Source organism: Pezoporus occidentalis, unplaced genomic scaffold, assembly GCF_034315485.1.
Source record: "Pezoporus occidentalis ecotype Australia unplaced genomic scaffold, CSIRO_AGI_Poc_V1 ctg3, whole genome shotgun sequence".
In the NCBI taxonomy this organism is placed as follows: Eukaryota; Metazoa; Chordata; class Aves; order Psittaciformes; family Psittacidae; genus Pezoporus; species Pezoporus occidentalis.
The window spans coordinates 20,900,194-20,926,469 of NW_026914940.1; the positions used below are offsets into that span (position 1 = coordinate 20,900,194).

Consider the following 26,276-nt stretch of genomic DNA (forward strand, 5'->3'; position numbering starts at 1 on the left):
CAAAATCACATAGATTAAAAATTGATAGGGAGTTGTTATGGTTAGTTGGAGATTATAACATTAGAACCAATTCAGTTATAAAATCACAGCAGATAGACTTCTGATACAAAAATCAGTGAAAGGACGCCAACATCTTCTTGTCATGTCCCTCAGCAGTGTTCTACACCAAATAAAGACTCTTCCTAACATCCAGACTTGAATAATGTTTCCTTCCATTTTTAATTATTTACCTACTTGTATATCTCTGTAATTGTCTACACAACTCTAAATGATTCTACTTCAGCCTTGATGTTTGCACTTCTTAAATATTTGTGGCTTCACAGCTCCTAAACATTAATCTTGCAGCCAAGGTGCATGCATTTGACTCTTACAATCCACCACCTGCCCCACAAATCATAAGCAGAATCCCTAAATATTTTGTTATCTTTGGTTAGCTTCAAAGAGCTGCTGGATGGAAGAGCTATCATCAGCTCACACAGTTGGGACCCTTGAGTGCTCACCTTGCTTGAGAAAGAATCAGCAGGGAGCCTACAGAAGGAGTGCTAGAGACAAGCAGAAAAGGAGTCAAGCTTTATATATTCAGAGTTGGACATTTACGACCAGCAGCAGAAATTACTGGATCTGAAAAAATACAAAGCATTCCTAAGTGTCAAAAAAGATGAACACAGCTAAGTGACAAAGCTAAGATGGTCAAAACAAAGCTTCTGATATGCTTTGCCCTTCCTCAGAACCCACAAAGCAGGTACCTATCAGATTACCCAATTGCCATCTATGATAAAGCATCTGGATCTGTGGACATGGGTAGAACAGTGGAAGTCTAAAAGAAAGGCATTTAATACTTCTGCAAAATTCTTGAACCTATGTTTGGACATTACAGTCTGGCTGGGTGAACTGACAGATGGAAATTAGAGGAATGACTGATTTCAGAGGGTATCGATTAATGGGAAGCAGTGTATATGTGCAAGAGCAGGGATGCTATCCACAGGGACCTAGACAGGGTAGATGAATGAGCCAAACAGGAACCTTTGGATGTTAAACAACAGAAATGTGAAGTCCTCTACATGAGAAGGAAGAACCTCAGCAATGACAGAAGCTGCTGCAGAGCAGTCCTGGTGGGCATAAGCAAGTCATGTGCCTGGGCAGTAAAGGTGGCCAGCAGTATTTTCTACGGTATCCACAGAAACATGGTCAGTAGATTGAGGGAAGTCATTATTGACCTTTAGTCAGCACGCATGAAATCACATTTGGAATGCTGTGCCCAGTTTTGGTGCTCACAGTAGAAGAAAAGTATCAGAGGGAACCAGGATGGCTACAAAATTAATACAGCAATATCAGATGATGACAGAAAGTTTAATCAGATGGCATCCATGGGCATGTGTACAACTACCTGACTGTAGTCCATTGAGAAGATGGTGCCACTCTTCTCAGAGATGCTCAGTAATCGGACGAGAAGCAATGGATACAAGAAGGAACACAAGAAACTCCAATTGCATATTAGGATTTATTTAAAAAAAAAAACATTTGGGTGGTCAACTAGTGCCCAGGGAGGTTGTGTGTTTTTCATCTTCGAAGGTATTTAAGACTTGACTGAAGCCCTAGAGCAACTTGATGTAATTAGGTGTGCTGTATGCAGGGGCTGGAGTATATGAACTCTGTTCAGTCCCTACTGACCTAAATTATTCCATGATTCTATCCTATCTTAAGCTTTCTATGTTAAAAAAGCAAATCAATCATAACTTTACACATATGCATAACAGTGTTTGAACAGACACAACCAGGAAATAAATAAGAGATGAATAAACAAGTCATCACTACTGACTTTTCCTTTAAATAAGACCTCATACTGTAAAAACAGCTTCCTGAAAACAGGTCTCACCACATCTTTAAATGTGGCTGAACATCTCTTGCCTGCAGGAGATTTACACAATCTAGATTATTATCTTAATTAGTAATAACAGGAGTGCCTAAAGGAAAGCCAAGCAAATACACTCATTGCTTTAAACCACTGTCATACAAAATTCCATTCATAACCTGAGTTCCAACATAACTTTCCTTTTGTCTCTCAACCCTAGTGCTCACACCTTAAATTGCACTAAAGCTTTCCACTAAGTCTGAACAATGACTGTGTATTCCATATGCTCGGTTTTGCTCTTTTTTTTTTTTCTTAAAAAAGGCTATGTCCCTACTAGCAATGTGGAATTTTCATTAGCTGTACTCCTTCAGAAACAGGAATTTCTGGTAACTTTCAGTAGTCAGAGCTATAAAAATTCAAACGCATTTCTAAGAGTTTTTTCAGTATTTCATCTGCAGTGCCTTTAAAGTGGCACTAATGCATTAAAAAAACGTGAAAAACTTCCATTCTTGTTCTCTTCCTCCATTTAAGCAACTCTTGAATCCTACAGCTTCTGTTACAGTTCATTTCAGTATAAAAGTACACTTTTTGACAAATACTCTACAAAATCTTTAACAAGAATCTATTTCAATCTTATTATTCTACCAGACAAAACAGGACAATCAAAAAAACTAATTTCACTTATGGTCAGTTATCTCAAGAAATTCAAGGCATTCTTTTATCCCCTTTCTTATTCAGAGAATGCCCATGTACACCATTTTTACATACTTCCATTTATTGTGTAGTTATTCATTCATTCATAAGTCCCTTATGAGAAGCACTGTATGTAACGGGCATAGGTTCTGAATACCCTTGAAAATAACTGAGTAAGTACTTACTGCAAATTCAGTTCAGTGGTGTAATGTACCAACATAATATTTATTCAAAAATGTTCTATTCCTTTCAACTTCAAAAAAAAAAAAGGAAAAACAAAAATAAAAAATCACTGCCATACTATCTTGGGGTAGGTTTGGAAAACAGGTTTCATACATTCTGATTTGGAAATTAAACTTACTTGGTTTCTCCATTTAATTTTGTACTTTCCCATGGGGAATACAGTTTCTTCCTACTCTTCTGTTAATCATGCTTAAGCATCTAATAGAAACATTGGTGAAAATCCTCAAACACTACAAACAAGAAGCTCTAAATTTGCAAAGAAAATAGGCGCTGTGGGTAGGAGGGAAATCTGTTTTCTATGAATTGTCCTGCTGAATAAGACTGTGTTGAATGCAACTGAACAATGAACACTACAGCAGGAGAAACAGCACAGGTTCTGTGCATCACTATGATCCGCCCAACAGCCTAGGTAATTTGCAACACCTCAGTAAAGCCTTTGGAGGGTGGATAACTTCAGCTCAATTTTTCTCTTATAGACATAACGCATCCAAAGGTGTTTGATGAACTGGGTAGTGCCACTGCTGGGGTTTTCCTTATAATGTGTGAAAGGGCATGCTGTATGGGACAGTCTTTGATATCTGGAAAACAGTAAATGTCATGCGCATCTTCAAAAAAAAGCATGGAGGAGGATTTAGGGAACTACCTGATAGTCAGCCTTACTGTAGTCCCTGGGAAGGTGAGAAAACACATTTTCACAGAAGCAAATTACAGGCACTTTAAGGGCAAAAAAAGCTTTGGGGAACAAATAACACGTATCTACCAAAAGGCAAATCATGCCTTCCCACCATCTAATTGCCTCCTATAATGATTGAATCTGGATGCCCTTTGCTCTGACTGTAGGAAAGTTTAGACAGAGTTTTCCACAGCAGCCTTGCATCCAGTGTGAAATGAATAGGTAGATGACAAGGTGTGTAAAAACCAAACTGGATCACTAAAATCAGAGACTAATGGCGACTGTTCCAAAGAGTAGCTGAACTCTAGTCATAGAGTGACATTCCTCAAGGTTTGATCATGTTTAATATCTTTATTAAAGACTTAGCAATGACACAAAATGTACCCCAAGAAAGCTCACAGATGACACCAAACTGGAGGGAGTTGTTGATACAGTGAGGGGTAGGGTTGCCATTCAGAAGGACAGTGACAAAATGAAGGAAATGGTTTAACAGAAACCTCATGAAAGTCAAAAATAAATGCAAAGACCTGAACCTGACATGGAAAAATCCCCGAACTAATACAAGCTGAAGGCCAACTGCTACAGAGTAGCTTTGCAAAAAACAATCCAAGGGTTCTTGTGGACAACAAACTGAACATGTGACAGCTGCATGCCCCTTTAGAGTTGAAGGCTAAGCACTTACTGGGCAGCATTAGCAACAGCAAAGCCAGCAGATCAGAGGTGACATTTTTACCTTTTATTAGATACTTGTGAGTCCAGAACTAGAGTACTGTCTCTAACTGAGCTCAATAGAAGAAGAAAAAGACTGACAATAAACCTGAGCGGGCGGAGGATCATCAAGAGAGTTATTGGTTAAAGCACAGGATTTAATAGGTAGGTGGTTTGTTCAGATGGAAAGAGAGAAGGCTAGGGATGGTGGTGGAGTATTGCTGTTTACTGTTACCTAAGCAAGGTTACAAAGATGGAGACAGCTGGTTTTGGAGATGTATAGTGAAATGTTGAGGTGCAATGGATAGAAGTTGTACTGAGCAAAACTCTGAATGGATATAAATACAAAAATGTGACGGAGGGTAGTTAATCTCAGGACAATTATCTAGATGTGTGGTGCAACCTTCTTCCTTGGGGATACAGAAAGAGTTGGTGGAAGAATACACTGAAAAGCTCATCTAGCTTTGACATTAGTGTTCTTAGCAGAAGAATGGTCTCCAGAGGCACCTTGTAGCCTAAAATATGCTTCGATTCTTGGTATGAAATAATTAGTGGGTGTGAAGTACAAATAGCCACATGCGGGCTTCAGAATTCATTCACTGAGGTGAAAACAGCAGGATACAATCACTGTATTATGTTTCTCTCTGCTAACTAAAGGAGAAACATGAGGACAATAATAAATGTGGATATATCAGAGGGCAGGATTGTTTCATATAGGCATAAAAGACTACAGAACACTAAAGAAAGAACTGGACAAAAAGTAACCAACTAATGGATTTCATGTTTTCAGTATAGTAAATCAAGATTAAATTCTGTAACTTATTAAAGAGAAGCCACCACCTTGAACAAGAATTATTCCATTACTCATTACAGGAGACCTCAATAATTCAAGTGAGATATTAATGAAGAACAAATAGGCATCTTGGATGTAGTCAGAAAACAACCTGTCTGAAAATACGTAGCAAATTGCTTTTAAGCTTATGCAGTGAAATCAGTCATGCAGCACTTCTGCACAGCACCAACTCAAAAGTAAAATTCTTGGTATCATTTAAATATTCTGATTCTGAAAACAGGAAAACAGTGCTCCACAAATTATTTATTGAAGATATTCCCATATATACTTATTTATAATGTTCATCTCCAAAAGAGGCCCTGTATCTGTGAAGTATCCAAGGAAAAGAAAGATACACAGCATTTTTCTATATCTTTCATGCCTCGGCATGTTAATAAAATGCCTTTTATTTCCCTCTATCCTTGGGAAGGGATAAAGCAGCAGGGGGTGATGTGATGCCTAGATTAGCAGATACAAACAACTTTTGAGATTTTGACAGGATGAGGAGAGAGAAATATAAGTAGTTTGGCTGCTCTAGAGCATTCCTCGCTTCCACCCAGATTCACATGAATGCCGAATCTGAGAGATTCAGGAAAGGAAGATGAAAAGTTTTTTCAGGTCTCCCATTAGCCAGATTCTTTGAAAGGAAGAGCTGATTGCGTATTTCTCTTTAACTTCCTCTTTAGCTCTTGTTCCTATTTATGAAGATTTCTCCATGGTCCAACAGCTATTCCACGGGAATTAGTGTCCTGTCATACATTAATTTCTATTGTCTTAAAGATTACTGTCAGCCTGACTAGATCCTTGGTTTTGAAGAAATACACTTTTTTTTTCCTTAGGGCAAAGTTTTAACTTTCTTTTCTTGTATCCTTTTTTTTGTATCAGCCCAGAAGTTTAATAATTTAAAGTAACAATTCAAATTAATAATTTAATTTAAAATCTGTCACAGTTGGAGATTGGTGTTCAATGAAAACTGAGGTATCAATTTCCAGATAAAAAATGACAAATTCAAAATATACTTGCTGAACACAGTAAGACTGCAGAAAAAAGGAGACATTAATTGTTCAGAAGATAAAGGACCCTTCATGATGTACACATCTCCTTTCTTACAGAAGAAGTATAAGAATATTCAGAGGTGGACTGAATATTAGGGACTTGAGTGAAGACAGTTAATGTGAGTACACACAGAGAAAATTTTATAGTTCACTGACTTTTGTGAAGCACAGTGTAGTATGCGAACTTACAAGATGCTGAAGCTTCAATAAAAGTTAAACATCAAACAGCCTCAGAAACCTAGCTCAAAACTGATTTCCTTCATTGTTTACATAATTCTTTTCATAAGATGCTGTAGAACCACCTTAGTCTAATTTACTGAATAATATTCTTGTTAAAATATCACTCATCCTGTTGTCAGAATACTCAGATTGCATTTTAAAGCTGGCCAAAGAAACAATAACAAACTTGTATTTCATTTACCTTTTAATTTTACCTAGATGATACAAACACCTGAGCTGTGGCACTCTAAAAAACCCAAAAGCAAACCAGAAAAAAACCTACCTCAGTGGTACTAGTGGAAGGTTCCAGTCCAACCATATTGGCTTGTACCAGCTGCTGAAGAAGTTGTACTTGAGCTACATTCAGGAAGAAATCCAGGTTTGTTGTTACATTTACCTCCAAAGAATGACCACACACCAAAATTTCCTGTTGAGAAATTAAGGGAAAATACAAGATAACAGCCATTCTGGAAATAATTTTCAGCCTCTATGTAACTGTATTGTGATTCTCTGCTGTAGTCAATGCTTCAATATTGACTTATTATGACAAATTAATACTACAAAAAACACAGTATTAATTTGGTCTTTTTCAGGAGAAAGTAGTGTCTCTGGCTTCTAAAAATGGATGTAGCTTATTCTTTCCTTTGCTTTCAACAGTATAACTATTAAGACAAATTTTGCAAGAAAAGCATCTAATGTGTCAGGTCTTGTTTCCATCTCTTGGCAGTACCAAACAGTGGACTGTCAGATTTTGTTTTACACTTCCTTGGCAGTAACTCCTATTGTCCTTTACTTTCAAGAAAAGGGTATTTTTTTTTTTTCTTAAACATAAAATTTGCTTAATGTGTAATGAAATCCTGTGTTGGAACTCACTGATAACCAAGGTAATTGATTTCTTCTTGCCTGTAAACCATTATTAAAACCTTGGCAAAGCTAGCTGGATGGCCACTGTTTTACTGGTGTTATCTAGCACAAAACAAGCTTTTCACCACAGCTGGCAAGTGATAAAGAGATGAAAACCAGAACCAATGCAGAAGGTTTGCTTAATAAGTAGAAATACTGCCTGTTCTCCTCAGAGGGTTGCATAATGTTCAAGCTTTTCGTAATCTAAACTAGACCTCTCCATCAGGGAACATCATCCTGGGAACAGGTAACAAGAAGAATGTATGTACAGAAAACACTGAAATTCTTCAACATAAGGATTAGTAAAACTCAGAGATTATTTTTTAAATAACTTCTATGCATCCTAGTTACCCCCCAAGCTATTTCATTTTTACATGAAATAACTTGCCACCTGCCCTTGTGATGACCCTTTACACACAACACGAAGCTGTCATTTTTTTCTTTCTATACCCATTAGCTATTATTTTCCAACAATGTACACCTATTTTGCATTACAATACACACCTAATACCTTTTAAACTCCTGTACCAGTTTTGCTCTTCCCAGGAGGTAGCTTTTACAAGAAATACTTCTTGTGAACAGACAAAATCTTTCTGATATTTCCCCTAAATAAAATCTTTTAAATTCTTGAGCTACAAACTAATGCCAAAAAGTGAGCCAATACCTTTTGTCTCTAACATGATCACTAACAAGCTGACCCACAGACTGGTAACGGTGATTGCTAAATCTGGAGTACCATGAAGTGTCCACAGTAATGGTGGGGAGTAGATGCTTTGTGGCAATCTGTGGGCTTGAAAATCTGGCTAAAGAAACTCAACTCGACTTCTTATAGATACTGTACAGATTGCTTTTCCAGGCTTCTTTGAGAATACATTGAATACAATGGCTCGTAATAGTGCCTCTTCTCAAACCTTTCCATCACTTTTAAAAATACTGCTGGAAATCATTAAAGGATTCCCATTTTCCGATTTGCAAACAGGATTATCTACCTCTAGACAGGCTGCCTTGAATATCAAATACTATACACAAATTCTTTCTCCAGTAGAGGACAAACATTTCAGCTAGTTACTAAAACTCTTACCGCTCCCCTATCGCCAGGGTGATCTCTGTATTTGAAAACACACTGGGATACTGCAAATGGTAGAACAGTAAAATTAAGATTATCAACATATTAAAAGTTACGCTTTTTCTGTTCATGCTTTGTACTAACCTCTTGGTGTAAATTCTCTGCAGCATCAATTTTTGTAAAAATAATTGCAGGAGCTGCTGTTATTCGAACTGTGAAATCTGTTAGAATTGGAGTCAAAATCGCTCTCCTTTCCTGATGCCGCCTTATGCTAATAAAACAAACAAACAATCTGTTAAACCATTAAATGAAATTACATTATATATTGTTGAGGGGGAAAAGCTTCTTATATTCTTCTTTACATTCAGCATAGGTACCAAACTGCTTCAACACCAGTTTGGCACTTGATTGCTTCCTCAGCATGCATTAAATATCATCTTCATTATAAATCATGTTAATTGCCATCTTGTAGGCAGACTTCTACCTTCATTTCACAGAAAAAGTATGTCTAAATATTTGACTCTTCATCACATCTCCAGGCAGACAAGTTTGACACTGCTTCTTCTACTGTTTAATGAACTATACGTAATCATTTGCACAAAGATACAAACTTTATTATCAGCATTTTTCAAACTTGCCTGTGCATGCCCTTCATTTCATAAAAAGCTGTCCTGACGTCTGTACAGTATTTGAATTCATGGTATTCAAAGTCTGTGGTGAAAACATTCTGCACGCAACAACATAACTGACACAAAAATCAAAGACATTAAATATTAAACTAGCACATCGCATGAAACTCAGGGGTTCACACATTAAATTTATAGTAACTATTGCCCATAATGTTTAAAATGCCTTGAAAATTGAGACATGTCAGTCATCTTCAATGCTTCTGTCATCGTTTTTTCTTTGTTGATACCTTTCACTCTAAATATCGCCATTTGCTTGCCAATAATATTCGTGCATTAAACTTGATAATTACATTTCTTTTCCAGCTGGGTGTTTGCCTTTGATTTTTTTCCTTTCTTTTTCTTTCTCTTTTTTTCCTTTTAACCAAATGCTAAGCCTAGAGGCACACCTCTGTTGTAGATAGATCACTAATAGCTTATGACAACACATTCCAAATAGCCAGAATCTTCTGGGTCAGGTCAAATAAACTATTGACACAAAATGCCATCTGAGAGCCTCTGATCAGGGAAAAAAAAAAATGTAACGAGATCAAGATGGTGTTCAGCCCTAAAAGAGGATACAGTTCAAATTCCTGGGAGAACCCTTCTATCAAAATAGGTAATTCTTTTCAGCTAACATCATTTATAGAAATGCTAAATATCTGCATTTCACCAAGGAGAACTCTAAAAAACAGTAAGACGTTTTAGTCCATGGTAAGTTTTCCTATGCTTACAAAATAGAAAGTTATCAACCATGAAACAATGCCAGCTAAAAGTATACACTAAATTATGCAGATATCTATCATGGTATAAAAAGAAAGACCAAACTACACTGTCATATAGAGGAAAAAATATGTATCTATGCAGAATTTTTCAGATCTATCTGCATGTCAGTTAGGTATCCCTGTCTTCCCTTTTATATCTCTATCGCCAGTAGTGGACACATGGTGTTTTGGACATCAGCATAAATCGCGCAAGTGAGCCAGGTGCACATACTGTGCAATTAGACAATTAGTCTTTACCATCATCTAGAGTTATCCTTGTTAATGTCATTAAACAATATGGCTGTATGCCTGTCTATGCAGAAAGCTCTGGACTGCATGTGGAATAGGTAATTAAATCTCTTGATTAAGACTGGTATTGATATACACAGTCTAGTAAAGGTAATAGTTCTGAAATGGATTCTGTTGAAAAGTAAACAATCTCAAATGATGATGGTTTGTAGGCCAAAAGTTAGGCCAAAAATAAATCCAATAGGTATCATAACGTGACTCTAATGCTGTCAACTTCAAAAGATTCAAAATCCATAGATGACAATTTATTGCTTAGACTATTTTGATGTTCCAAATTCTACTAACAATTTGCATGTGTCCTCAAAACAGGTAGAAAGCACAGTAATCTATAAGGATTATGAACTATCAGACGCAGGTAGGCCTGAAGCCTTTTCAATTCATTATGGGCAACAGCGTACAGAAGTTAACAGCAGATGCTATAGGGCACAGAGCTAGTAATTATTGAGCACAAGTCTAATAAACTTGTGCTTCAAATGACCTTCACAAACACTGCCGGGCAGGCTGCAAGCTACTGTACGTAGTATGCAGCATGCTTAAGAGCAAGCCAATTACTGAGCTTGAGAAACCTACCATCTTACATTAAAAGCTTTACCTTCCCGGTCAGCTGTAGTTCTGCTGATCTTTAACAATGTTTTTTAAAGCAAGATTAGTCCAATTAGATCCCCAAATTAAAAAAGCAGAGCCATTAGTGGTTAGTGTACACCTTCAACTGAGAAAACGGCCTTAGATTTTGCAAGTTCTACAAATGTTTCTCTCCCTGCCATCACCTTCAGTTTAAATTTAAACCAGATGGCTTTGTATCCAATTCCTACTTCCCCTTTTCAGTCGGATGAGACAGAAAAGCTTTTGTTTTTGAGGAAAATGAAAGAACTAAGTAGTAGAACTATTCTATGAAGGAACACACAACTATATATTAGAAAACCCCTATTTGAAGGGGCATAAAAATGCTAGTAAGTACGATTGCAATATACAAAACAGCTGTAGTAGCAAGTTACTCATTGAACCCCAAATGTAAAATTAGCTCTGTTCAATCATTGTTTAAATTATTTTTCAGCTCATATATATTCTCATTTATTAATTTTAAATGCTATTCTAGTAGATAGTACAGTGAATATTAAGGCACATTTTCTGTAATACAGATTGCTTGCTGATTTTTGTTCCTATGTGGTATCCCTGTCCTGCTTCCATATTTCTAGTTGGTGAATTTGAAGTTCAGCCAAATCAAGTATTAGCAAAATAATTGTAAGTACAAACAGAAGGCAAACAGAGCACGGTAAATAATGAATGGGGAGGATATGAGAAAGAGCACAAAAGGAACAAAGAAACAAATTCCACTTTGAATTATTAAGTCTTCCACACTGCACCTAAGTGCACCATTAACTTAACACAGGTGTACGCCACATGAGCTTATGAAAAAACTTGATTGTGAAGAGCGTAATGATGGCTCTATGTCTGCAGCACATTCATTCCATGGTTCATTTATGCATCTGTTATATATTTGTCTTGGAAAAAAAAAGAAAAAGCTAGTACTTTTAGAGATGTTAAAGCAGTTGATCATCTATACTTAAAAGAACAGCACATTTGAAAGACCATATGCTAACACAAAGCAACAAGGCAGCAAAGCAGTTGTGATCAGGCCTGGAAGTGCCTTTTACTCAGTGCTGAATTTGGGCTATATCAGCATGATCACATGAACTCTGGTTATGGCGCACAGATCCACACTATAAAAGCATGGGACAAAAATGGTCTTTGTCCTCAAAGGCTTACAATTTAACTATAAGAAAAAATATGCTCACACTCAGGGAACTACAAGGGAACAATTAACATTACCATAGGTAATAATATCTGTACAGTGGCAAATTGAAAGCTGTCTTATGAGTTTTTATATTACAGTAGAGTAGAACTGAATGTTTTGGAAGGATTTGGAAGAAGACATTGCAATAACTTCATGAATGTTCACAGGAAATGCTTTTATAACATACAGGTTAGCTTAGGTGTAAGCAAGAAAGTGAAAATTAAATGGTAACTGGTATGATGAGGTCTGATAAGCAGTGAGCATAGATGTGTCAAAATAAATGTGAAAAGACATGTAAAGGGAAATGGATAGATACAGGAGTCCAGAAGTACCTTGAAAGCAAAGACATATGTAATAATTAATAAGACAAAAAATGCTGTGGAAAGAATAGAGGAAAAAAGTGAATAATAGAATCTTGTAATCAAAGCAACAACATTTGATTACATCAAATCAAATCATCAGCATTTGATTACATCCTCTCAGAAGCACATTGAAGTTATATGAGCAGGAAGTACTGCCAAAAAGATGATGTTGCACTAATTAAGAGATGTGATGATGTGAGGCTGGATAAGCTGTGAAAATGCACAAGAAGGACTATAACTTGGCCTTCTTATGTGGAAAAAACATAACCAAAACAAACACTGGCCAGTAAGAGCTAAATATAACCTAGATGTGAAACCTGGAAATTAAGCCTTCTTCTTAAATATATTTTTTCTTAATTAATAATACCTTACTGAATCTAGAGTTTAAGCCCTTATATACTTAAGAAATACACAAGCCAGGAGGCAACTCCTATATTCAATTCATGAATGACCATAAGTAGCTCATTTATACCATGTAAGTTTACTGTCTACAGAGAGATACATCCTCACAAAGAATTTTGCAACATAGAAAGGTAAAACCCCCAAGTATTAGTGTGGAATAGGCCACAAAATCAAACCAACCTCTAGTAGTGCGAGGCATGCAAAACTAAAGATGTTATGTCAGTTAGCATGCTAACTTAGAGCTTTGACTTGCAGGTTTCCCATGTAGTTGCATAAATCAGTTAATCACTGACTCACAAATGTACTAGGATATCTAACTACTGGTAACACCATCATGCCTTAAACCTCCAGCTCCTAGTGGGCAAAACAGTTCACATCCTTTCAGCTCTCGGAGGTGTTGCAAAGACACACTGTGGGACACTGAAACATAGCATCATCATGAGGACTATCTAATGAGCAAAATTAGACAATGAACAAACATACAACATCTGGCTTTACAGAATGGGCATTGTTATATAATTATGGCTCAGTAAAACTAATTTTCATCTTATTAAAAATGCCATGCAATGTTTCTTTGCTGTGGAGTAACAAAATAACATATTCCATCTTACTAAGGCTTTGTACAATATGAACACACCACGACTTCAGGTACAGGAATTAAAATACAGGAGTGAATATAAATGTATTATTATATAAATGCATTATATTCTAAAAGATCCACAAGGAATGGCCATATTTCCCTACAAATGGATCTACAGATCACTTTTATCTGATCTTTCTTATTAGAACTTCGCAAACTACACTTCAACTTTCCAAAAAGCATGAAAATGAAAACTATTCAAAGAAAAATCTGTAGGAAACCTTTCTGAGGATCCTTGCAAGGCCAGAGTGGTATTTTGTTCAGTTTTGTACAACAGATCATTGGCTCCCTGACGTACTCAATGAGAGTTGCAGAGAGCTGTTCCAGATGGTGGCATGCCAAGGATAAAACTGTAATGCAGTATATTGCCACACTCAATTCATTACCACACAGAGAAATAATGCTTTTAAGATCAATTAATTTTTTTTTTAAATAGAGTTTATTCAGGCTGCAGGAAGCAGAAGTTGCTGCTGGGAGCTGTAGAAGGATTGTTCAGGGACGGGGGCGAGGCCTCAAGAGAGGATATATTTCTTTATTTCCTTCAGGGCTGTTGTTTTTTCCATTGAGAGGAGGGAGAGGGAGGAGGATATCTGCAAGCTGAAAAAGCAGTTTTCAATCAAGAAAACTTCTTTTGGTTAAGTACTCCCAGTTCCCCACATGCTGTTTGGTAAAGGGAATAAATGTGGACAGGTTTCATTTGTACATAACCTTATTAGAGCTGTCTGACTGTTTCCAGTATTCTTTTTATATATTACCATTAGGGAGCTTTTTATAACATCTACAGTGAAGTATAAACATTTCATAATGGAAAGAGTTATGATTCCCTCATACTCAGTACAGTACAGCATTTGGATATTTTTTTCTAGGAGACAGCACCCACCCTATCAGAGTGCTCCAGTGCCCCCATTCTTCTTGAGGTGACCTGCAAGGGCACAGGAGGCATCACACCAACACTTCACAATAGCCCCCTCCCCAAAGAATTTTACACTAAAAACATTAAAATATTCAACACTTAGTCTCAAAGCAGGACTCCTTGCTTTCCAAATTACAATGTAAAAGTAAAAAAAATTCAAACCCATGCGATATTAAGTACTAGAAAAACTGAACTCTGAAAAAGTGGTGGGAAAATGTGAAGGATTGACTTTCTGTGTAAAGATTGTTAAAGCATTTAAATGATAAGTTATGTCACAAGCTTTCACATCTGTTTGTATATCCATAGACATTATATTTACAATTATTTGGTTTTCATGTGAATTTTTAAAACAAGTCCAAATTTCAACCCAGTAGGCTAAATTACAATATAGCTTTTTTGACAGGTTTTAGAACTTTTATTAAAAACAAAATTACAGTAATGCTTTTAGGAATAGGAATATTTTTCTGTAAAGTAACTGTATGAAATACATGGATATAGGTTGGATTCCATACTGCACCACACAGCACCTAAGAATTAAAAAATGATGGAAACAGATCTCAAAAAAGAATCTTAAAACCCAGTGAACCTAATAAACCATAACACTGGGCCTAAACCATAAGTAAAACCAAACAGAAATATATTAAAACCAAACAAAGAAATTAACCCTAAAATAACTCAGTAAAAATAATTCATTATGTTCCAGGTTAAACATGTCCAAGGAACTTAAAGAATTAAAAAAGAAAACGGTATCACAAATAGGTGAAAGAATAAAGCTTCTGTGACAGTTGCAGGAAATCTTAAGATAAACTTCACCCTGGAAACACTAAGCACAATGTAAAACACCATCCAGCCACCCTCTTGGTGCATGCTGGAAATATCTCAGTGGATAGCAGAGTTCAATGTAGGTTCTTCCAGTTCTCAGCACACCACTTCCACAGATCATAAAATAAACCCAGATGCAGCAAAACTGACTGCCAACTAAAAGGCAAAAATGCAAACATCCTGAAAAAGAACTGTCGTAAATGTGTAAAATTTTAAGCCAAAAGGATGAGAAAACACTCATAGTTCTCTTTAAATAATTTCAAGCTGGAATTAAAATACTGTATTGCATACCACAAAGGGAAAGCTAATTACAACTGAGAGAGATTAAAACCCAAGTAGAAGATTCATTCAAAAGCAATTTCAAAGCAAACATACTTGTTTGTCAAATATATTTGAATAAAAGTTTATTTTGGACATTTACTGAGGACAAGAAGAATGCACAAGCAGTTATAAAAAAGAAAAAAAAAGAGAACTCATTATCTGCAATAGCTGTTTCCCTTATCTTAATAGCTGTTCAGGGATCCCACCAAATTTCCTATTCAAATCTATTAACCACAAAGCTCAGACCAAAGTGTGCTGGCAATACGATTCCAGTCACCAATGGGAAGGAAAAGGAAAGACAATTCCTCAGTGCCTGGTTTTGCTCAGTTAGCTCAACTCTCTCCTTGGGAGATTAATGTTATCTTTTAAGAAATGCCGGTGGCTCTACACTATTCTGTGAGAAAGAACTTCATGGGCAACCTGCCCAACATCGAGGCCCAAGTAGAAGGTCATAACGTACTTTTTCCAAGACTGAGAATTTAAAAGAAAATTCTCTATCGAATTACATTAGCTAAAAAAAGGAAATAAATTGTTAAAAGACAGGAAAGAAGCAGGTGATCCTGTAAATTAAGAACAGATACCATTACTCTGTTTAAATTTTTATCTGTACTCATGTCACTCCATGTGGTTTTATCATTATTTTTGTTAGATCTGCTTTTCCTGCTGTTTTTCAGTGACAAAGTGGAATTCATTCTTGATCACATCTTTTTCCTGCATACGCTCCTCCAGAGTGAGCTTATTTGCTCTCTTGGTGATTCATAAACACACCACTTACAAAGCTCAGTCCGCCTGCCATCCTCAGGTAGCTTCTTCTGCTACAGCTTGCCACACTTTCAGAAAAATCTCTGAGTCCTCATGTCTCCCACCTTTCTTCGAAAATTAAACCAGGAATAGTTCAATTTTTGTCTTTCCTTATGATTCTGCCTGTTTTTCTGTATCACTTTTAGGAACACATCCCTTGATTCAACTATCTTAAGAACCATGAAATGACGCACGCATTTCATAAAATAGTATTGGTTTTGTATGAATTAGATATAAAGGTCTTTTAAATGAAAATGAATAAATGTGTGGGCAGACATCTTCTAGCAGAAATGCTTCTAAATCTCCAAAATTACTTCTGAAAGCCCGATCTTGGCCATCAGATATTATTCCAGTCCGGTTAAAGAGAGAACTTCAACTGCTACACAGTCTATAAAAATTAATTTCAAACAACCTGTGTGAATTTTTAAGTATAAAAAATATATTAAAACTACAGAAAAATTTTCAAAATTTCACAAATTCAGGTTTTAAATTGGTTATTAAAAATATTAAAATTTAAAATACTGTGCAAGTGTATTTTAATGCTTTGTCTTTCAATCCTGTTTAGATAGAGGGTGGGGCTTTGCATGCACATATCATACAATACACATTCTCAAAACTCATCTGATTTTACTTGCAGAAGTGTAAAAACCACTTCAGAACCAGCTCAGAAATGTCCACGCTGGTTTCCTCAAGCTTTGTAAAAATACAAAAAAAATAAATTAAAAAAAAACATAACCCAAAACAAATCCAAAACCTCTCATTGCTTGTAGACTGAGAAGCTGAAGTCTCAGCCTCTGAGATTACTTTTACAGATGTACAGTAAGCCACTCAGCGCTTATAATGGAAACAAATAACAACTAGACAGTGACTGAAGTGTAACAATAATAGTAATGTGCATTGCAAATGTAGAATACAAAACTCCATGGAAACATGTTTGTAATTTACAACAAAACCAATACAGAATTATCTGATTCAGATATGCTGCAAATGGTACCCGCGGTGTTGGTGCTATGTAATTCTAGAAAAGAATAAATTAAAAAACCTTCTTACCTGCTGGCCATGTTCCATTCAAGTGCTGGATTTTGAGAATTTCTTTCACTCTCTGTCAAAACCCCTCCTTTTCCATTTTCCTTCTCTGGTTTCAACTGATTCCAATGAGCAGTACCAATGTTTATAGACTGAAGATCTATTTGGTACTGTCTGTCTTCAACCTCTGATCCAGGGTCTCGAAGTATTCCTAGATTCAGTGCTTTTCTGTAATGCCAAAGGGACAAAAAATTTTTAAGAAAGGAAAAATAAATCAGCAGCAAAGATCAAAATCAGATCAATCGGATACACATCAAGATACAAAGTTAAGAAAAGTAAGGCAACAATTTTGCCATTCTTGATTACAAATAAGCATTATTTTAAGCCTAGATCTTCAGAAGTATCCAGCTGCCTCTTTCCTATGGAATTCAGTGGGAGCATGCAAATAAATATATTTCAAAATTTAGGCAGAGCCACCAAAATTGATACGACTTCAACCCACTGAATTTACTGCACTTTCAACTGGGTTCATATGAGCAGCCTTAAGGGGAAGCAAGATTAATTCTTATCTACTGAATAGATAGAGGATGTCACACTCGTGTCATCAAAGAGAACTGCAACATATCAGAATCACAAACAAATTTATTATGAGACAATTGTTGCACTATTCAAATTTATTAAAAGAATAAAAATTAAAAAAAAAACATTCCAAGATGATGGATCTTTTTAACGTGGAATCTCAGTACAGTTCTTTGTTATTAAAATACTTGCACGTGAGGAAAAAGCATTTCTGAGTGAACCACATTACTTGTGGATTCTTCTAAATTCTTGGGAAATTGTTATGCCCAACTTCAACAAAATATTCAAGAGCTACTGAATGAGTGGAAGCTGGTGAGACCATTTGGTTTTACCAGTACCAGAGGAGTCTCCTACTACCATTTGTCTTTTGCTAATAAGCAATAGTAAATCTTTCAAAAAATTTTCCTGCCTTTTCTACATGGGGAACAATACAGCTTTATGTGCACTGCTCACTTGATATTATAATAAAAATACACAATTGATCTAGTCACTGTTTTTCAAAACAAGGGAATAAGGGTATCTTAGTTATTATTTGCTTTGAATCTCTGATCACACCAAATTTCAATCTATTTTTATGGATCTCATACATCCCAGTGAAGTTTAAGTTTCTTATTTGCAGATGCCATCCAATCTACTGCTCTACTTTAGGTTGTTGTCTTAGGCCAGAATAGTTATTTAGTATATAAGTGCTGTCTCCACAGAGAATTTAATAATTCTGCAGTTTGGTTAATTATTGATGCTAACAAGCAAACAATAAATAAGGTTTAAAGCAGCACATCTCAACCTGTGATGCATGCATTGCATGCGACCTATATGTGCAGGTATGCAATCGATTTCAAGGTGCAATCCCAATGCAGTCCAAATCCAAACATGGTTGAAACTGCTGATACCACCGCATTGTCCCTAATGGAGTAGGCTAGCAATTAAGAAAATTCAGTAATTAATCGTATCTACCTACAGAGTCATGTGAATGGCAGGAAAGCCATTTTGATCACATCATTCCTGGTGAGGCACTGTGATGGCATTGTTCAGTAGCCCTAAGAACTTCCTTATATGTTTAGCAGAAATACACTGAAAATCTGTTATGTCAGTAGTGCTATTTCAAAATTAAATGTGGTTTCTTAAAACTCAAGAATGTGTTTGTCAACTTTCCACATACAGAGATCTAACCACAACAACTGTGTCGTTTATTATTCTTTCTAGGCATTATTTCATCAATTTGAATGCAATTCTTTAAAAAACAAAACAAAACACACAAAAAAGACCCACAGATTATTGTATGACACAGTGACTATTCACATAAGTTTTCTAAGACAAGTAAATATTATGTTTTTTTAAAATATTACTGAAAATAAGGAAAGATGTACTTATTTTACAAAATCTATGAAGTATGTAATGAAATGAAATGAAAGTATGTAATGCAATGAAGTATGAAGTATGCAATGAAGTATGTAATGTAATGAAGTACTTAAAATACAGAATATGATACTAATTTCACCTGCATAACGAATGCTTCTCTCCTGTACTTGAGCATAAAGAATCCTTTCCATCTGTTTTATTTATAAGCAGTTTAATAACATACATTAACCTGCACTTGGCACTATATTCCTGAGGCTTGCTCAGCACAACCACAACCTTGTGAAGCAAATTCTTCAAGCAAAATGTTGTTGTAAGTGCCAACCTGTGACACTCATCATTGTGACACTGGCTTTCTCCCCCTCATAAATTTACTTTTTTAAATATAAATCACAATGAAGTTAGTCTTTGACACACATATTTAGATGCAGCAAAGGTACTATTCAGATACAAGGTACTAGTGTACTGCACTGCTAATACAAGGTTTATCTGTCTATTAGAGCTTTTATGATTCAATCCAATCAATTCTGTAGAATCTCAGGGACTGGCTGTTTGTACCGATTTGCGTTATCGCAGCCTAATACCTTCCAACTAGCATAAAACCTGCATTTTCATGCTCTTTTTCATCCTCTTCTTCCCTCTCTACTATCAATGATCTCCTATATACAATACAAAACTCTTCCCCTGATCTTTTAGATACACCATTGAAACCCAAGCAAAAAATTTCTGTTTCTAGAGATTACCCCTTTCAAGATACACATTTTATGCATATGTGTAAAATACGAGGATTAGCTACTAATGCCTTGATGTTTCAACTAATCCAATTATTGCTTTCTTGGGAAGTACATCCAGCCAGTTTTATACAAGGATCAAAATTTCCCAAAGAAATTATATACATACAGTCATTTACATTAACACTAATTTCTGGTTTTCCGTATCAACTATTTTCCTAAGTATGCCACCAACTTATTAGTTGTATACTTCCTAGGAGGTTGAAAGTAAGTTAAACCACAACAGAATTGGCCTAATCTTAAGCATACATGCTGTGTAGGAACTATTCAGCTTTCAAAATCCTTGTGGCAAATAAAACCAGGGAAACAGAGTAAGCCAAATTCATTACTTTTCTACCCCTAGCATAAACACTGTTTTACAGATGAAATGTACCATGGGGGTTATGATTTCAATTGCTTGGTTATGATTTCAATTGCTTCCTCCTTCTGTAAGTAATTTCACTATCCCACCTGAACCTTTCAGCAGGTGATGTAGAACACAACAGTTCTTTTGGCTAACTACTTTGTGCCCTTTATTTGACAAGTTTTATCAACTGCAACTATTGAGTCATACAGATATTTACTTTCACCCGAAACCATTTTAAAAAGGTCTGATTTTCACTGAACTATCATATTGCAAGAGAAAACAAATTTGGTTTTGAACATAAGAAGAAATTTGGAGAACTGAATTCAATGGCTTGTGCCTACTTTGCACATGTATCTGATGCTGTCTCAAAAGGAACAGAAAATGTTGGCTTGGTCAGAACTTGAGATGACAAATCTAACTGGATGCATGGACAAGTAGAAGAGCTGCATCTGTCAGTTCTTCACATATTGTGCACAAGAAGGTTTGAGACAAGGGCAGAACTCCTGTGGGCCTGCAGGACATATTTCCCTCTCCCTAAGGCTAGAACATGAGAAAAGAAAATAGGAGTGCCAGATTTCATTCCTATTCTCTCTAAACTCGCTTATTATGTGACTAAGCAGCAAAATCAACTCCTTCAACAGTTTACTCATATATATTGCAGGCACAAAGCCAAAACGATGCTGTGAATATGATCAGTTGCATAGAAAACATTTTGAGATCATCTGATATACAGTGCTATAAGAATGCAAATACATAAAAACACGTATAAAAATTAACTATTGCAATTTTCTATCAAGATACAATTCTTATTTTGAAACCTAGTAGGTACATACTCAAAGTTAAAAATAACAACACCCCCCTGCACCCTTTAATTACAGTGCTGGTGCCAGGTGGGTGTTACTATAATTCCATTTGCTACCCATTTAGGAAGGTCAGATTTTAGTGAACTGGACCACACCAAGGTCAGGACTGGTAGCACTACCTTGATCATATAAAAGCTACTAAACACATGAAAGGAATCACAGTAGATCACACATCAAACATTTTGGCTGTATGCTTCCTTCCCCTAGTCCTACGGGCAGGAAATGCTCTACATATCCTGTGAGGTGACCAGACATTTAAAAGTAGCCCTTTGCTCAAAAGGCTTTGGTACAGTAACTGCCTGCAAAGAAGCTGAAGAACTTTGGAAGAACAGTTGTTTTCCAGTTGTATCTGGAAGACAGTATGAATGATCCCTATGATGATAAGGTATGCTATGGTAAACTATAAAGTAATTTCAGTCTCCCTCTCTTGAAAAAAAGCCATAAAATGAAACAAAGCTGAAGCTTGCAGCTGTGCATGTAGATGTCATCTGTTTAATTACTTTTGTAATTTTATTGTTTAAATTCCTCAGCAAAAATAATAGCACGAGCAAGTCTGAACTTTCAAAGATCAGTTTTTCATTTTTATACTGTTTAACATTTAGACAGCTTGAGAAATATCATTATAGCTTTGAAGCATTCAATAAAATTCAGGGAGCATAGTATAAATATACAGTTGACAGACTGTATAAACGATAAGTACGCACAATTCCAAAGGAAGGTCTGTATGATATTTTTGGATGCCAAATGCGTCTAGAAAAAACAAGTGGAGTAGAGTTTCCTTAAACAGAGTCAGTGAGAAGAGAGCTTGAAGAGCTTAAGTGGGTGGAGGGGAAATCGGGGTGGGGGGGTGTTAGGAAAAAAAGCCAGAATACAATATAACCATAATCTTTTATGCTTTTGTTTCATGGTAGAAATAATTTCATCTCAAAATTTTATGCTCTTCAATGATGAAAGGTCTCTTTTGATTTTTCAAATATTTCATGTGTACTTGGTTTACAACAGAGCTAAGGTAAATAATGTGATTTTTCCCATTGCTTTCATCCTGTATTTTACTTTGTTTTAACTGATTTAACTAGTTTAGTGGTACAATACCTCAGTCTTTTTAGATGTTGTATAATTTCATCTGGAAATACCGAGGTTGAGTTCCACTGAACAGTCTTCACATTTGATGCATGGAATTTCTTCCAGTGGTGTGGTACAACCTGGTAGAATGGCACAAGCTAGAATACATGCTGTCCACAGTGTGTTTGATAAGCTGACATGGGACAGGATTTCTTTTTGCTGTTGTGTCAGTATATCAAACTCATACCGGGACATCAGTCAAATTCTATACAAAGTCGAAGAGAAATAAATACCAGCTTTCCCTTTATATTAAACAATATGTACTGATGCATATTTTCAGGATGCGTGTATTTGTAATAGATGATGTTTATAGCATAGATAATACAACAAGAAACTACTCTAAAATATGAATGTTTCACTTTCCAAGTCAATTTACTTAGAAAGTTAATTTAATCTTACTTTAAGTAAGTTTAATTTAATCTTTGGCACTGATTAAAACAGCTTCTCAAGATGTATTTTCCACTTGTATTTTCTTTTTCCAGAATTACTGTATCAATAACAGCAAGATGGAACCATTTTTAAAACACTGTATATGATATTTTAAAATACGTCAATAACAAGGTCTTTAAAAATTACCTCTAATTCTTCTTTTCTGAAGTCCTTGCACTGCTTTTTCCATTTAAATATCACTGGGAAACTGCCCTAGTAGAAAACCCAGTTTATATTCATTATGAAATATATTATCTTTCATGTCAAAACCAGTATTTTGTCTTCCTTAAAGCTCCACTATACTATTATTAATGGCACTTCCAAATTCAGTATGAAACCATACCTAACAAGACATATTGAAGGGGAGTTTACTTCTAAATACACTTTTGAAGAGGGGAAAAAAAGGAAAGAAAAAATGCGTAAATGAATTTCTTAGTTTACTCTCAGTCTTTCTTAGGACTGCAAAAGGCAGAAATTATTCTTGTTCATAACAAAATAAGAGATACACTGAATAATGTGTATTTCACATTTACTCCAGAGAACTTTAGAAAGGAAGTAAAAAACAAGTGACTGTTTGATTACCCAATTCAGAAGATTATAAATTTACTCTCAAAACACAATTAGCTACTTGAGAAATCCAGATTTGCCTGAATGCTGAATTTTTTTCACGATAGAACAATATTTTCACAGACATTCATTGTTTTCCTACTTTCCTCCTAGTTCAGTTGCAAATCAACTGGTTTCTCAAGATACTGATGCATACATGAAAGTCAACTTGGTTTGATAATTGCCACAGTCTCCTCTTCAGAGGCATGTCTGCATATCTGCTGCAGACATGCAGCATGACTGCTACTGCGGAACCCAGGACACTGCATAATAATCACATCTACTGTATCGTATTTTGAAGCAAGGAACTTCCAGACTCCCAGTCCTCCCAGTCCTTTCTCATTTTAAAAGACATTATAGCTCCCTAAAATTAATTTTCCTGAAAATGCCTCTTGAATATTTTTGTACCTGTAAGTCTGAATTACAGTTTTGAGTTCACACGTCTGCAGCAGAATCTCTTGCTACACAGACAGAAGCTAACAAACAGGCAAGATCTGTTACACAGAAAATGATTCTTCCACTTTCCAGTTTAGCTGTTTCTAAAAGAAAGTTACTACCAACTACATATTAATAAGCATTCTCAGTTTGCTTAGTGTAAATGCAAGCACACTCATTTTAATTCTTAAAGGAATGAAGGGGTGAAAAGCAATTGTTCAAGCTGGTCTTTCTCTTCTTTTTATAAACTATTACAACTTGAACAATCAAGGTGGTGTTACTAATACAGCACAAAATTAATTTGTCTGGTAGGTTACCTCCTTCTTTTGCTTAGAGAATTATTCTTGAACATAATGAAGTACAGAGTGCTCTCACACTCCCTTTTCTTGCATTACTCTTTACTGGATTTTTATAGGTTTCTTGTCAACTGACTGAGAACCAGATGAAGCATAGTACCCAAGCTTTCCACCTTCCCTACAATCTGTTACGGTTTTTTCTTCTCAGAAAAAGCTTAGAAACATCCATCTCTTCCCTTATGAAGGTAAAATACCCTCCTGAACAAACCAGTTCCCCACCACTATTTTCCAGTTTGTTCTGGAATCACAGGAGGACTGAAGCAGAGGAAGAAAGTGCTCCACTACAGTATACTTTGTGGAGATTATGGTATACCTTTTGATGGTATTTCACCAGTTCTTTTAGGGACTTAAGGTAAAGCTGTTAGGTATGTTATTACTAGAGACTTCATCTCCTCCTTACTATATCCTTCCTCAAAAAATCTGTGAGTCACACCTAGAAATCAAGAACATTCCCCTTGATTTACAACCATTAGAGAAAGTTTTCAAGAACTAACAACTTTGACAATGGGTGAAAACTTCCACAGAGAAATCTAGGAAGGCTTTCTACCAGAAGCAAGGGACTAAAGCTATTGACGAGTATTCTGCACATCACTGAAAGGACTGGGTTTTTTTCCAAACTTCTTTAATTAATTTCATGAAACATGCAGAAGATATGGAAGGATGCCGCGGAACTTCAAGAGATATCTGCTTGAAAGTTCAGTTTACAAAGAAATCCTGATGCATATATTCTCATCTTAAAGTCTGTAACAAAGCTATGACTACAAGCCACACATTTTGAGTCCTATCCTTACAGTTTTAAGCCCACTAATTCCTCCATATTATTAAATACAGTTACTGCAACTTAAATGTACAAATAATTATTTCAGATTGAACTGACTGTACCTTTTAGTTTCTTCTATAAGGAAAAATAAATTGGTAGCTTTTGTTTTAAAAGGATTCTATACTGCTAAATCTTAAATTGTGATACCAATATATTGAACTTTGTGAAAGTATACTTCTACATGCACACAGATGCACCACTTTAAAGGGGTTATTTCTGTAAAGGCTTTTTAACATATTTAGAATATGCTTTAAAAGATGAAGAAAAGAACAAATGAAACCTGTTAGGAAATTGACCTCAAAACTCATTGTTAGGACAAAAAGTATAAAAGACATAAATATTTTGGAAGAACCAGAAAGAACAAGTAAAGGACATGAAAAAATAGGCAGAGATCAAACTCAAGAGGATTCTCACTCATTTTAAACTGTTGTTCAGGTAACTTTTAGTGGCAGGAGATAACATATGCTTAGAAACCTACCCCGTGCCACAGGAAGCCATAAAATACACCACTGCTTTTGTAAACATTAAAGCCTTCACACTAAATTGGATAAAGCCAAGCATGTAAACAGAGCTTGTTAGAGACGCTTTTTAACAGAGGTTTTAAGTAATCTCTACTTACAGGGCAATACCTGGCAAGAGTCATCCTCATAAACTCAAAATACACTGTGTATTCACACTGACCACGAAAACTACAAATTCCAATGTCAAGTAGGTCAACCTACTCCATGAGGCACCGAAAACATAGAAACAGCGCTGGTTATGAAGAAAACTCAAGAGTGTTGTTTTCTGCCTGGAGCTAAACAAAAATATGCAAGGACACTACACAGATACTAACACACACATAAATACCCAGCTCACTACACTGCCCATTTGAGAAACAGCAAATTCTATCATCTGTGGTTAGTTTGAGTCCAGTTTACTAAAGTTCCTTAAATTTTTTATGAGCTGCAATGTGTAAAGAATACAATATGTAGGTTTAAAAGACCATTTTTAGAAAGCAAATTGTACAACACTTGTTGTTACATAATGTATCAGGCACTTTTTGATTATGCCAAGAACATAGAAAATCAACCACTGAATGCTGTCTGAAGAATAAAGTGCATTGAAAGAAAGCCTGAGCCAACACATACCAGAGAATTGCATCCCTCTGAATTTTTCCTGAATATATATGCACACATATATCCAAACTTAAATTGGGAAACATAACCACTTCAGATTTACTTTGCAGGTGGATTTGCTGATCTGCAAGCTTCTTCCTTTTCCTTGGAAAACTGTGACATAGAAAAATTACATGATACTATTCAATAGTTAAATAACTTTGGTTATCAGGAAGAGTTCAAATCTGTTCTGTCCCTGTCCTGCATTTACAGGATGTATCTATGTATAGATACTCCTACATTCTATTTGTACCACCTCCACACTTGTTTGTTTTCCATTTCAGGACATAGACCGTCACTCTAGAAAATGAAGTATCTGTGATTTATGCCAACCACTGACACTGAATCATCA

The 26,276-nt window shown here is 35.8% G+C and overlaps 1 protein-coding gene across 8 annotated transcripts in view; it reads right to left on the reverse strand.

Moving 5' to 3' along the window:
* VPS13B (vacuolar protein sorting 13 homolog B) overlaps positions 1 to 26,276 on the reverse strand; it is a 439,567-nt gene that overhangs the window by 146,163 nt on the left and 267,128 nt on the right. For all 8 annotated transcript variants that reach the window (XM_062627313.1, XM_062627314.1, XM_062627315.1 and 5 more), the window contains 3 exons: positions 17,089 to 17,292; positions 8,389 to 8,515; positions 6,559 to 6,702 (listed from right to left, as the gene is read on the reverse strand). In XM_062627313.1, the coding sequence (XP_062483297.1) occupies positions 6,559 to 6,702; positions 8,389 to 8,515; positions 17,089 to 17,292 (475 nt within the window). The remainder of the gene's footprint in view (positions 1 to 6,558; positions 6,703 to 8,388; positions 8,516 to 17,088; positions 17,293 to 26,276) is intronic.